The sequence below is a fragment of the Aptenodytes forsteri genome, unplaced genomic scaffold (genome assembly GCF_000699145.1).
Source record: "Aptenodytes forsteri isolate BGI_AS27 unplaced genomic scaffold, ASM69914v1 Scaffold80, whole genome shotgun sequence".
Lineage (NCBI taxonomy): Eukaryota > Metazoa > Chordata > Aves > Sphenisciformes > Spheniscidae > Aptenodytes > Aptenodytes forsteri.
Window position 1 is genome coordinate 3,073,011 of NW_008795026.1, and position 12,118 is coordinate 3,085,128.

Below are 12,118 nucleotides of genomic sequence, written 5' to 3' on the forward strand. Positions count from 1 at the left end.
GGAATAATAAATTACTTCTCCTTCCTTTCTATGGGATATTCATTGTCCTTAGTCACACTCATTTTACCAATTAGCTGCAGAAAAGATACAGAGCCTGGAAGTCACATTGACAATTGGAATAAACCACTCTTAATCCCATCCCTGACCCCAAAACTACAGCGCACATCTTGGTGGCTCTCAGGCAGGAACCAATCTCCCTTCCTGCCCATCTTGGTCCCCAAAACCATCTTGGTTGCTGTCCTGGTTTCGGCAGGGATAGAGTTAATTTCCTTCCTAGCAGCTGGTACAGTGCTGTGTTTTGGATTTAGGGTGAGAACAATGTTGATAACACACCGATGGTTTAGTTGTTGCTAGGTAATGCTTACACTAGTCAAGGACTTTTCAGCTTCCCATGCTCTACCGACTGAGCAGGCTGGAGGTGCATAAGAAGCTGGGAGGGGGCACAGCCAGGACAGCTGACCCCAACTGGCCAGAGGGACATTCCATACCATGGGACGTCATGCTCAGTATATAAAGCTGGGGGAAGAAGAAGGAGGAAGGGAGGACGTTCGGAGTGATGGCGTTTGTCTTCCCAAGTCACTGTTACGCGTGATGGAGCCCTGCTTTCCTGGGGATGGCTGAACACCTGCCTGCCCATGGGAAGGAGTGAATGAATTCCTTGTTTTGCTTTGCTTGTGTGCACGGCTTTTGCTTTCCCTATTAAACTGTCTTTATCTCATCCCATGAGTTTTCTCACTTTTACTCTTCCGATTCTCTCCCCCATCCTACTGGGGGGGGAGTGAGCGAGTGGCTGGGTGGGGCTTAGTTGCCAGATGGGGTTAAACCACAGCAGTTGCCCTCTCGGCAAAAGGAGCCACAGTGACACTGTGTAGAGACAACACAGGGTGAGATACATCGTTGGTGGTTCCAACGAGAACTGCAGCTGGTTCAACAAAGTCTATAGATATGACCCGGAATCAGTGTAAGAGGTGTGGGATGAAAGAGCAGAAGAAATTCCCCACAGAAGTACTGCGCTACAGTCCTTTCTGTGGCCCTCACTCTCAGCCAGAGGAAAGTCTGCACTTACCTTAAACCACAAAACGGTAGGCTGAGGGGTTCCTTCAATGACTGCCTGAAATTTGGCACGCTCCCCCGAATTCACCTGCACATCCTCTATTGTCACTTGCATATAGGGAGGACCTGGTGAGACACAAGGGTTTGCTGCATGCACAATACCATAACTTTATTCATAGTGTGCTGATGTAGGTCGAGTTACTCAAATGGGATTTATAGGACTGGCCATTTAGGATATATCATTAGCTTAATGACAAATCAAGAGATTTCACAGCAATATATTTGGGTTTCTTTATACTGGCATTACTTTTAGGCTTCTTCACACTTCTCTGTTACTTTCTGCTTAATAAACAGTCACTGATCAAGAAATGGAAGTATTTAAAAAAACAGTCATCAGGAGTTATTACCAAAAGAGAAGACAATGACAATCATGGGATGTGGGAAAGAGAAACAAGGTTCGTTCTTACTTGTTGGGGTCTTCTCCTCAGTCTTATACACACAAGTTCTTTCCGTGGTCTCAATATAAACTTCACTGTGTACATCCCAGACCACATCTCCTTCTCTTCTGTCCCAGTCTCCTGCTCCGGCAGCTGGTGATGTTCTTTCATGAAGCCCAAGAGGAAAGATCATTACATAGTCACATACAACTGCAGAGATACAGGGTTACACCCTGCCATTGATCTGTGTGTTTAACCACCAGAAAAATAATTATTTACTTAAAATTAATACAAGAAGAATTTTGTTTTGGGGGAATTAATTTCTCTCCAGCTTTTTCCATCCTTCTTGCACAATGCATGTGTGAACAGGATTCTAAAAATAATAACAGACCTACAAGAATCAGTTCAAATCAGCACCTGCTTCCTCCACCACAGAAGACTTGCTTTTCTTGCAACAAAGTCTGCCACATTCGGAAATCTGTATATTGAGATGGTTATTTACCTGGTAATAGGAACAGTCCGCTCCTGAGTGCTTTCATCTCCAGCAGCCGTCTCTTCACGGGAAGGACCAGGGCTGGGCTTTGGCACACTTGGTTCAGCAGCTGGAATCTGCTTTTGTGCTTCGTCTGGCAGCAGAAATAGGGCAAGTTAGACACGTCACCTATGACGGCACACCTGAAACCCAGAGCAAACCTTTGGAGCCATCTCTAGTCTGCCTTGTGTCAGAACCGAGTCTGTTTGACCTCAGCTGAGTGCAGTCACTGAAGCTAAGAGGAGAATTTGGCCCTTTTGAGAAGGCCACATGAAGCAAAGGGCTTGAATAACATCAGAGAGACTGAATGGTGGCACATTGCTGACTGGCCCAAACTAACTTTTCTGTAAGGAAACACACACAGACAAAAATAGGAAAGGCAGTCAGAAGAAATAGGATGACTGAGAAGATAGCGTGAGTTCAATACATCCTTTATAGGAGATAGTTTAACTGTGTTTGAGTTCCAGACCATGGCTATGATGAAATCACAGAATCACAGAATCATTTAGGTTGGAAAAGCCCCTTAAGGTCATCGAGTCCAACCGTTAACCCAGCACTGCCAAGTCCACCACTAAACCATGTCCCTAAGCACCACATCTACACGTCTTTCAAATAGCTCCAGGGATGCCCAGCATTAGCTTCGTACTCATGAATGCTTCAATTAAACTTTGCATTATGAGAACAGTTCTTGACTCATTGGTGCAATCACAGACAGCATCAGTGAAACGAGTAAGCTTACATCAATGTAAAACTGGTGGTCAAGGCAGGCCCTGGCTGGGGGTACAACTAATATGGAGATAATATGGAGGTACGCTAATATGGAGGAGCTGGTGATGTTATAACGTCAGCATTGGTGCACCTCCACTGGGTTCTTTGAAAATGTCCTTGTACAACTCTAAGTTACACCAGAACAAGGTTTGGCATCTGGGGCTTATAGGAACAAGGAAACAAAAAGATGGTGCAACTTGATGGCAGTTCAGGTATTGTTCTTCTTTATTAATAATTATTTTATCAGATATATCTTCAAAAGCTGGTTTGATCTTCCATTCCAAAAGTACCTGATTGGCTTTTGATATTGACCATTGGAGTTACCCCATAGAATAAAGTGCCTCATTTCCTTTTTCATCTGAGGAAAAAAGTTAAATCAAGAGGAGTCTTCTCCCCAGCAGGAAGGGCCTTTTTGGGGACCACTCTAGGGATGTTTGGTGCTGACTGGTTTTGGAAAAAAACACAGCAGTTTCTAGAAATCACATAAAACAGCTCTATTGGAAAGGAAAACATCGTTATTCAAGGCATTACTGGCAGGGTCAGAGATCCCAGGTTGGTGCGATTGTGCTTTCCTATTGCCAGCGCTATTGAAATATTTGCTTTCTTTTTATTCAAAGCATGTGATCATAGGGACAGTTGTCAAGTCTCCATCTTATTAAAATAATTCCCTATATTAATAACACGTTTAGTTTGCTCAGATGAAAGGACGGCAAAACCATCTCATTCACTATCCTATTATCTCTGTAGTTATGACTAAGGAAATAATCTGCTAGTTGACGTTTTACTTATGATTTTTGAGTCATCCTGTTTCACCACAGGATTATTTTCACAGATGATTTCCTACTAGAAAGGAAAAAAGGTTTTAAAACCCTGTCATTTTTTTATGCAGTTATTTTGGGTCTGATTCCGTGAAACATTTCTATCCTTGTTAAGTTTTAGAATAGAATATCTTCTTTTTAAACAGCATCTGGAGTTTGAGGGCTGAAGGTTACTTGACATTGTCCTTTTAAGTTAACACTTCCTTGTTAATTTAGACAAGAATATCTTCTTTTTAAACAGCATCTGGAGTTTGAGGGCTGAAGGTTACTTGACATTGTCCTTTTAAGTTAACACTGGTGGAGGACAGTTACTCTGACTTGACACAGAGACAGCTTAGACAAGTTGCTATGGCAGAAGCAGAAGGAAGAGTGGAAGGGTTGCCGCTGATTCATGTTTTTTTAAAAGACAATGCAAAGATGAAAGACGTGTTCTTCTGGCAAGACACAGTCACACACATCATTGGTTTTAATCACATGAAAACTGCTAAGGAGTCTATCAAGGCTCCAGGGCCAGTGAAGTGCAGGTGAACTTGATGCACTCAACATCCTAGAAAGTCTCTGACATTTGATACGGGGGTGTTAAACACATTTCCAGCTTGTTTATGGCAAACAATAAAAGAAAAGCAACCTCCCTTACCCACCCCACCAAATCAAAAAACAAATGACTTCTATAAATGTAAAGGAGGGATCCCACGCCCCCTACTCCCCTAAAAAAACTTGAAGCAAGTCCAGGGTCAAAAGCCCAAAGGTGCAAAAAAATCCCCTATCCCTCCATTTTGGACAGGTGATGAACCAAACTCTACTTCAGGCACAGTTTTCAAACACCTCCTGTTTCCAGAAAGATCTGCCCCAAACCTAAGGGTCCAACCTAACCCCAACCCCCAGCCCCATGTTTCTTTGGGTCTGAATGTCCTCTCTTAACCTTCAACTGTTCAAAACACAAGGAAACAGAAAAATGAGGGAAAAAATATCATTATTGGCGCGTTCAATATTTTTGTCTCTCTTGACTCCCATGAGACATTTTCCAGATTCATGCCAAACCTACCATGCCCTCCAGCAGTCTGGGTTTGGGTACTGGCTTCATGAACTAGCACAGAGGGCCCGGCTGCTGTTTCTGAGCGGTCTGAAGGAACGGACCCAGGAAGGCAAAGGCCACCGGCTCCTTCTCGCATGCCCGGGGGAAGAGTCACCAGCAGTGACGCCGAGTCCACGAGTTTCTTTAGAGCTGTTTTGATCTCCTTATCAGCACGCTGAAGCGAGGCCTGGACAGAAGTCTCCATCTCTGACTGTGGGGAAGTCATTCCTACAGACAAGAACAACAGCTTTTCTCTCTTCAGGGTAAAAAGAAAATAGCAGCATCATCCAACCCATGGAAACATTTGCAATCGTATCATTTTCCCCTCCTAGAGCAGAGAGCTGATGCAGAAATGCTTATTCCAGCAAGAGGGAACATAGCTAAGACTTAAAATAAGAAGGTTGGCACAACACGGTTCAGAAGGACATATCTCACCAGGTTGAAGACACTGTGCCACGTTGCACACACACCCGGCCTCTCCCCAGACAGTAGAACAAAGGATCCATCTCCCAACTCAACCCTACGTTGGCTGGTCTGTCAAAAATACCTTTATTAAGAGCAATGAAATGAACCCAGCGGTGACCCACTGCACTGATACAGACCCTATGTGCAAGGAGGACGTTATTCTCACAGGGAAGGAGAAGGAGCGAGCAGGTACCAGCCTCATCGGTGACTCTGGAGAAGGGCAGGGGAAAGAAGGGAGGGCCGTTCTGCTTCATGAGCCTGTAAGTCTGAGAGGATGGCAGAAAAGCTACTCGTTGATCTAGAGTAATGTATTTGTTCTACTTTACAATATCTGAATATTTTTGCTGGGCTCTGCACTAGAAGGTACCCAAGACTTTTAAATTTGTACTGGACTATGCCTTTGCAAGATACTCTAGAAGCGAAGTCACCTGGTCTGTACAGTAATGCACAGCAGTTGTGTATGGGGGAACATTATACAGAGGAAGATAAAACTCCTGGTCTTGAAGGCAGAAGGAAGACAAAAGCTTTCCACACAGAAAAATGGATTTTCAAGCATACGTCTTTGCAGAATGGCCACCCAGGAGACAAATACCATGGCCTCATCTCCAGTCAGTGCTGGTTGAAGAAGCTAGGCTAGGATGGGATCGTAGGACTTCAGGAGCTCATCTCATCCGATCTCCTGCCCAATACACCTTCCACAAATCTTGAAGAGGCACAACAAAGGGACAGATGATATCTAGGGAAACCCTCAAGTAACCATAAAGACAGACAAAATGCACGTCAGATTAAGACAGTTCATCATGTTCATGATGTGATCGCTTGCCAAGCAAGAGTGCAAACTTGAACCATCATGTGGTTCAAGAAAAAGTAAGAGCATTCACACACAAACGGCTCTGACTTGTTTAATGTCATTGACACAGGAGCATGTCCTGTAGCTGTTTTGAGTCTGCTCCTTTCCTGGCCTTAAGAAAGTAAATTCCCATGACAGACCTTAGCAGCTAAAGTTGAAGGCTACGCTTGGATCAGCCCCCTTTGAAGACATCTCACTTGATTTTTGTTTTCAATGTCCTCCCCATGAGCATAGTGGTTATGAAATATTTCAGTTCTGGGTTTGTTGATGGAAAAAGCAAGTTTTGCTCACACGATGTCCCAGACTGCCCATCAGCGTTCATCAGCACTGGGCCGGGTGGAAGATCTTTATATATTTTCCTAGATAAATATTTTGATTCTCTGGTGTTCCTGTTGTGATTGCTGCCAACTGGTGCTGTCCTACGAGCTGGGCAGCTGCCAACAAGTGAACTGTTTGGAAAGGCATGAAACACTCATAGTATCTCTCAGTGAGAAAATATATTCACAGGTGTATATATATATACAGATTACAGATAACCACAGGTCTCCCCCACGCTGCTAATACGACCACTTTCCTCCCTGTTTAGGGACGTTACACGCTATGATTCAAGCTGCTGACCTGAGGAACTTTACTATTAGCTGAGGTACGTCAAACTAACGCCGCAGTGATGACACACCTGTGATGGACAGCCTGTTTCCCAATTCTAAAAATCTCACCCGTGAACCTTTCCGCCCCACATCTCCTTCAGACAATAACCGGGAACACAAGACCGACATGTATTTTGAAGTTCCAATTCAGCCTCAGAGAAGGACCCAAGAGGACAAGCATCGTTCAAAATTGTTGACTCATAGATCCGAGTTGGAAGTATCCCTAAAAACAGGTTCTTTCACTTCAACACTTCTGAAACTGTCCATAAAAAAAGGAGCCAGAGCCCAAGTGCATTAACGTTCTTGGGTTACAACCCAGCTCCTGCTGAAGTCAATGGGAGAAGTGGATGAGCTGATGGACTGTTAAGTGCCGTGAACAGAGAAGAACACAGAAACCCAGCGAGTTCAGTGACAGCTGATGCAAGACATTTATTGATATAAACTCAGCATCTAACAGCATATCTTGCATTTGATTTTTTTTGTGTGTTTTTTTCTTTTTGTACCTCAAGCAAACTGAAGTTTCCACTTTATCAATACCCATTTACCTGCAGGAATTTTAGTAAAACATTGTTTGTATTAAAATTTTTAATACAGCTGTATGTTTTCATCTACAAGAAATAAATCCCCACACGTCTCATTAGTTATCTACATAGTTTAATCACTTACAAGCATAATTTTTAACCTCTAGGAAAATATTTTGAAAGTATATGTAATGAACTTCTCATAAACCTTTCACTTTTTGAACAGAGTCCTGCATAAGATTTTAAAAATTCCTTTCAATTAATTCTCTTTTGCTTAAATTTCAAAAGAAAATGTAAACAGATGTTAATTGCTTTGAGCTAATGAATCAAAGTATAGTTATTTCTTCTATGACCATCTGAACTGCAACCTTTTAGCTTCTTTAGAAAAATCTGAGCATCAACCACAACAGGAGGAAACCTCCACATTCCTTTACATATCTTTATTATCTTTTGGATTAATATTATATTTTTGAAGACTATCATAGGGCAAATTCTTTTCTCAGCAATATCTTTGTAAATCTGAATCAAATCCACTGCCTTCTGTGGAATTATTCTAGATTGATACTGGAATAACTGAGATCAGAACCAGGCCCAATAGAAAAGAAATATTTTTAGTTTCGAAAGTATTTCCCTGTTGTATGTCTGTTACTTTCCAATGTACAGTGCAATATATGAAAAAAGCACTAATATATATCCATTGTATTGCTTAATTATAAAACAAACAGTGTAAACCAAAGAGATGTTATAAAAAACGGGAGAGTAACATAAAAGAGCCTTGATTTCTTTCACCACGTGTAGTCACTGGAAAAGCATCCTATATCATGAGGGTAATGCACATGATATTACACATAACATCCTGTTTGGATATTGGAAGTAAAAGGCTGTGAAATCACTACGTTCCTTTTAGTCAGCACATGATCAAGGTGCAGCCACAGAAGGAAAAAAAAAAATAATGTATTCTTTTCTACAAGCACCTTTTGTGAATTCAATCCCTGTTAGTGGGAATATTGCCCGGAGGACTCCAGAACATGCTTCACAATTTTACGTAGCTGGGAAACACTGAGACAACATCACGCATCAACATTTCCAAGGCAAAACCTCACTCGATCCTCTCTCTTCATGCTAGTTAGAAATTCAGCTGTGTCTGAGCATTTCTGATTTCCCCACACCATCTAAATGGAAACATTTTCTATTGTGACAGTGCTACACAACTCAGCTGGGACAAGGTGTTGGGACTTTTCACCCCACGTCTCTCTCAGATAGAGAGGGCCAGTGCTTGGTCCTACTGAGATCAATGACAAACTCCAGCTGACTTCAACTGGGACCAATATTTGGGCCTGTGAGCTCATTTCTTTCCAGGTCTGAGCAACTTGTTGAAGGCCTGTGCGACATCCATTTTTGGTGAAGCCAACAAGAACGGGCCATGCTCAGTGCATCTTAGCCTTCCCCTCGCAATCAGCACTCCCGCTGCAAAGCTCCAGAGGAACTCAACAGAAGGCAGTACCTCTACAAGACAGCTCAACGTACATGATTACAGTAACACGATGCAATTGCAACTGGCAGTGCTTCCAAGCAGCCCAATACATTTTGAACAGATGTATTTTTCAACCAGGCATTTACAGTAAAGATCTCTTTTCTTTCTTTTTTTTTTTTTTTTCAGCCCAATATTTGAACAGATGTATTTTTCAACCAGGCATTTACAGTAAAGATCTCTTTTCTTTCTTTTTTTTTTTCTTTTTAAAACTGTCTTTGTGCTCCTGCTACTTTGCTGTAGCTCAGTGGTGAATTCCTCTTCGCACATACAGCAGACGTTATCCGTCAATCTGTTAACAGTAATGTTTCACCACTGGCGTATACAGGAGACCAAATATTCTTCCAGTAATATCTATTGACAAGGACCACATTTGTGGTTCTTTGTATGTGTTAGCGTTTGATTATAGATGCAGAAGTCATTTTGTGCAGCACTTCAATCTTTTGGTGCACGTTAAGTAGATCTGTATTTTAAAAGATGTGGTTTATAAATCCACTACACTAGAATGCAGAATAATGAAACCCACATCTTTAGACAACTAGGAAGTGGACTTGAAAATAGCAGTCATTTAAAAAAGATGGTCTTTTTTTACTTAGAGCAGAAGAGAACAACGAAATCCTTACTTCCTGAAGTCAGCGGGACTTTCACCATTGACTTCAGTCAAATTAGGATTTCAACCAAAAGGTCTGAGCAGCCCTTTGCATCCCTAGTAAATGCAATATTTTCTATATGTTTCGTTCTGTGGCAGAAGTTTAAAATAATGGAGCCAGAATGTGCATATTGAAAGGTTTATGAAGAAATTTTGATAGAACTAATTAGTGTCAAAAGTGTACAGCAGAGTCAAAGCAGTGTGAAGCTTCATGACCTTCGGGCACACACAGTGACAGGAGATTGCTTTAGCTGGAACCAGTCCTCCTATCCTGGGCTGCTGAAGGATGCTGAAAAGCTTAGACACTTTCACCTTCTTGCCACACCATAATTTACAAATTGGCACTTGAAATAATTTTTAAGTTCATAGACAAAAACACACTTATTTATTTATGTTTCTGTCATAGGCAGGAGAATCAGGGTTTTCCTAAACCTACCATCACTGCTCCGCTATGGAATGATATATGTTCACCTCGATCAAAGCTTTTAAAATTACAAACTGTTCTGACAGACATGTTCCCTTTAAGACTGGAAAAGCTTGACATATCATATTTAAATATATTTTCCTCAAATGTATTCCCTTGTACATGTTACCTTGTAATCTTTGCCACCAATTCCCCTCACCTACAACAATTTTGATTAGTGTTTTCTAAAACGCTGCTTTCTTTTGTGTTGAAAATTGTGCTTGCATCTGCTCAGCTTTGGGAGAGGTCTTCTGTGCTGATGTGCAAGGTAACAGGCTCGCCAACAGTCCCATAGCTGAGGGTTCTTGTGGAAACTTCAGTTTTAAAGCTTGACTGTCCGTTGTCTGCTGAGAGCTGGACTTCGGTGCAGAAAGATGGTTTCACTGTGAAGGAGGGACCAGGAGAAGCTGCTGCTGTTGCTGCATGCAGTCCAGGCGTCACTGCCATGCAGGTATCACTCACATGGAAAGAGATGTTTGAGGGGCCTACAGACTGCACACCGGTTACTCTAGATGCTGACATGAACATGCCCCCGGGAACGTGCTCCTCAAACTGGCTGAAAAATCTTTGCCTGGGCTTGGACACCACAGGTCTCACCAGATTCAGCAGCACTGGCTTCCCAATCGTTGGCTCGTTAATCTCTGTCTGGAGCACGGAGATCTCACAGGGTTTCTCTGCCGTATGGTTCTGATCATCACACCCGTAGGTCTCACCTTCTTCAGGAACATAATCTTCAAGATCCTCCAAAGTTAATACTTTGCCATTGTGGGTTAAGATTTTGCGGTCCCGGGTGCTAATGTCATCTGTCTGTAGTTCCTCTGGTTCATCAACTATAATGACATTATCCTCTTCTGAAAGGACATCTTGCATTACTTCGGGTACCCCCTCTTCAACAGGCCAAGATACGTCTAATTCATCTACCTCTTCCTTAACCTCTGGACTCGCTGGTGAGAACAGAAGTTCGTGCTGGTCTGCAGCAGCTGTCCCAAAACTGAAGATCAAAGGCTCACCCCCGCAGGCAAGCAGCGGGGAAGCGACGTCTGACCTGTAGTGAGCACCTGTTTCCTGTGGGAAGCTCTTTCCTTCGGTTCCACAATCCACAAATGAATTATTTCCTAGTTGTTCGGACCCACACGGAGAGCTTCTGTCTTCATTGCTGACTTGAGGTCCTTCCTGCTCTGTTGCATACACCAAGGGCTGGATATCGGCTTCAGAGAGACTCTCGTTAGGCAAAGATTTTGACTGTTCCACCAATTTATTGTTGGAGTTGTTTGTGTTTGGATCATCTTCTGGGGAATGCCTAGGCCTTGAGCTGGGAAAAGTGAATGTTAACACCCCTGAGTCATCTTTTTCTTGTTTTGCTGGGGAAGAGCCTCTTTTCCTTGCAGGTTTTGGTGATTTTTTCACCTTAAATTCAATTATTTCTTCCACTTCAACCCATTTGGGTTTTTTCTCTTCCACCTTGGTCTCTGTGACGACATCTCTGGCTGCTGCTCCTTGCCTGTCCTCTGGTTCTGTGACATAAAGCATGGGAACAGCAGACTTCGGTGTTGCCTCCTGCTCATGTCTGTGGACAGGCTGCCTGATCTTTGAAACATAAACTGGCTCTGGAGTCGGCTCCGCTCTTGGGGAGCGGGAAGGCGAATGACCTGAAGAAGAACGTGCAGGAGAAACCCTTCCCCTTTGTCTTGGGCTCTTCACCACAGTGGTTATCGTTTCCTCTCTGATGACAGAAAGGGTTGGAATGGAGTTGGCAGGAAGACGAGACTTTTCGGGGAGCCACACTCCATCAGCACATGCCATTGTCGGTCAAGGCGCTACGGTGGGGTTAGTTTTGTGAGCACTACAGCTTTTGGTGAAGCGTGTCATTTTGGAAGGGACACACACGCAACGCACACACCCACATGCCCATCTCCACTTGCTTTCTGACCCAGGGAAAACCTCAGTGCCCTTTCCCCCAGGTGGAGACTAGCTCCATTAACCTCCTTGAGTGCAGGAACACACAACGAGTATGTCCAGCTGAGAAATGTTCTTATGGATGCTGCTATATTTCATGTGCTTGTGGTGACCACCTACTATGGTGCTTCGGACCCATGTAGCAGTTTCACCCAAAGATTTTAAACACTCAAGGAGTTTAACCTTTTCCTGAGTATCTTTGGCTAAAATCCTGGCTTCATCAAACTCCATGGCAAAATGCCCTTTATTACCAGTAGGGTCAGCAGCTTCCTCTTTTTTCATAAATTTAACATATCTCTATCCTGTTTATTAAAGACTCTTTTGAGACCAGAGATCAGCATTTTCACACGCAG

At 43.0% G+C, this 12,118-nt stretch overlaps 1 protein-coding gene across 1 annotated transcript in view; it reads right to left on the minus strand.

Moving 5' to 3' along the window:
* The window catches only part of OBSCN (obscurin, cytoskeletal calmodulin and titin-interacting RhoGEF), a 214,003-nt gene that overhangs the window by 28,350 nt on the left and 173,535 nt on the right, over window positions 1-12,118 (minus strand). The window contains 4 exon segments of the mRNA XM_019471183.1: window positions 1,067-1,179; window positions 1,521-1,654; window positions 1,993-2,116; window positions 4,654-4,911. Coding sequence (XP_019326728.1) covers window positions 1,067-1,179; window positions 1,521-1,654; window positions 1,993-2,116; window positions 4,654-4,911 — 629 coding nt within the window.